Source organism: Rhincodon typus, chromosome 25, assembly GCF_021869965.1.
Source record: "Rhincodon typus isolate 14 chromosome 25, sRhiTyp1.1, whole genome shotgun sequence".
Classification (NCBI taxonomy): Eukaryota; Metazoa; Chordata; class Chondrichthyes; order Orectolobiformes; family Rhincodontidae; genus Rhincodon; species Rhincodon typus.
The window spans coordinates 2,248,207-2,250,245 of record NC_063356.1 but is presented as its reverse complement, the minus strand read 5'-3'; the positions used below and the strand labels follow the sequence as shown (position 1 = coordinate 2,250,245).

The 2,039-nt window shown below is 46.0% G+C and overlaps 1 protein-coding gene across 2 annotated transcripts in view; it reads right to left on the bottom strand.

Annotated features, from left to right (window-relative positions):
* Positions 1-2,039, bottom strand: part of srgap2 (SLIT-ROBO Rho GTPase activating protein 2) — a 98,616-nt gene that overhangs the window by 46,147 nt on the left and 50,430 nt on the right. For both annotated transcript variants that reach the window (XM_048612088.1, XM_048612089.1), the window contains exon 10: positions 654-681. In XM_048612088.1, the coding sequence (XP_048468045.1) occupies positions 654-681 (28 nt within the window). The remainder of the gene's footprint in view (positions 1-653; positions 682-2,039) is intronic.

The following is a 2,039-nucleotide window of genomic DNA, read 5'->3' as shown; positions in this document are numbered from 1 at the left end:
TGTCTATAATTCTATAACCGTGTCCGTGTCTCCATAACCGTGTCCGTAACCGTGTCCGTGTCTCCATAACTGTGTCCGTGTCTAAAATTCTATAACGGTGCCCGTGTCTATAACCATGTCAATCTCTATAACCGTGACCGTGTCTCTATAACCGTGACCGTGTCTCTATAACCGTGACCGTGTCTAAAATTCTATAACGGTGCCCGTGTCTATAACCATGTCCATCTCTATAACCGTGCCCGTGTCTCTAGCCATGTCGAGTGTCTGTAATCATGTCTGTGTTTCGAACCATGTCCAGTGTCTATACATGTCTGTGTCTCTAACCATGTCGACTGTCTCTATAACTAACTGTGTCTATAACTGTCTGTGTCTGAGTATAACTGTGGTGTGTCTCTATAACCATGTTGAGTGTCTCTAAACGTGTCCAGAGTCTCTAAACGTGTCCAGAGTCCCTAAACGTGTCCAGAGTCCCTAAACGTGTCCAGTGTCCCTAAACGTGTCCAGTGTCCCTATTACTGTGTCCATGTCTCTATAACCATGCCCTGAGTCTATAACCATCTCGAGTATGTAACTGGGTAGTGCACACACGTGTAAAGCCTATGATGACAAAACCGAGAAAATTCAGACTTTGTAAAGTGAACAGCAAATCTTACCTGGCAAGGGAATAATCTGTCTTCTGACCTAAAGCAGATGGAGGGAAAATAAAGAGAAAAGTTAGCAATCTGAAACAAATATGAAAGCGCTGGCCCTTAAACAACAGACCAAGCCACATCAATAAAATCCCCGAAATTGAGTTGGGAACACAGGGTGTGGAAGCACTTTGCCTGCGGTCACTGGGAACATGAATTTGTCTTGAGCAGCCCCAGAGTTTTATAGAATGAAGGGGGAGAGGGAGATCCATTTTTGTGTCATAGAAAAATACAGAAATGGAAGAGTCTGCAATCCGTCAGCGTGGCTGGAGATAGAAATTCCCTGGAGCACTGACCCATTGCATTGACCTAACATTTCTGGAAACATTCATGTGGTGTTTCCTGGACTCTCTCTCCCTGAAGACCAGGCTCGGGTGAAAGTGATAACCAGAATATGGCATCTTGCTGTCACAGTTAGCCTGAACATACTCAGCCTCATCTCCAATCAGTGGCAACTGGAAACTCATTGTTGGGGATCACTTTGGATCTTGAAAGGGTGGATAAATCCTGAGAACCTTGAGAGGAAGTAACCAAACTCCAGGCCTGTATTTCGCATCTCGAGTTTATTTTCATTTTTCTCCGTAATTTTCTCTTGTGATTTTTCAATGACAACAGCCCTTAATGGTTAAACAAACAATGGTTACAGGAGGGGTGGTCTGACAACAAACCACTAGCTTTCCAACTCCCCCTCTCCCACACCTCTGTCCCATCCACTCCCCACCCAGAAGTGAATTTATACCAACTGAGTGATGGAGAAACTCCCTTTCTCCAGCCCTGACTTCTCATTTCTCTGCAGGAAAGGGTTTGTTTACAATCCAAGATTCTCAGCCTGCCCGATTCCCAAAACAAGTTATGAAATTTCCAGAGGCCAGTATCCATCACCAAGTCACCCTTTATTTATACAAGAACAGTCGTTGACCTTAGTACCGTGTCCTACAGAGTCAGGCACCAGAGTAACTGAACATCTGACATGTCTCTTTTTAATCTGTCAGCCAGGGCTCCCTGATCAGACCACATTAACAGCCCCAATCTGGAAGCTCTTATTCTACGAGGTCCACCTGGCTGCCCTTGTTCTAATCACTACAGGATGAACTGCGAAGAAAATAATGACACTGGCCTCTCCTCCAAAACCCACCCTGCTGCAATAAATAATTTTATTTTAAATCTTAATCACAGTCATCATTGTCATCCCCCTCAGCACTGACCCTTCGATAGTGCAACACTTGCTCATTACTGACCCTCTGACAGTGCGGCGCTCCCACGGTACTAACCCTCCGACAGTGCGGCGCTCCCTCAGCACTGACCCTCCGACAGTGCGGCGCTCCCTCAGCACTGGCCCTCCGACAGTGC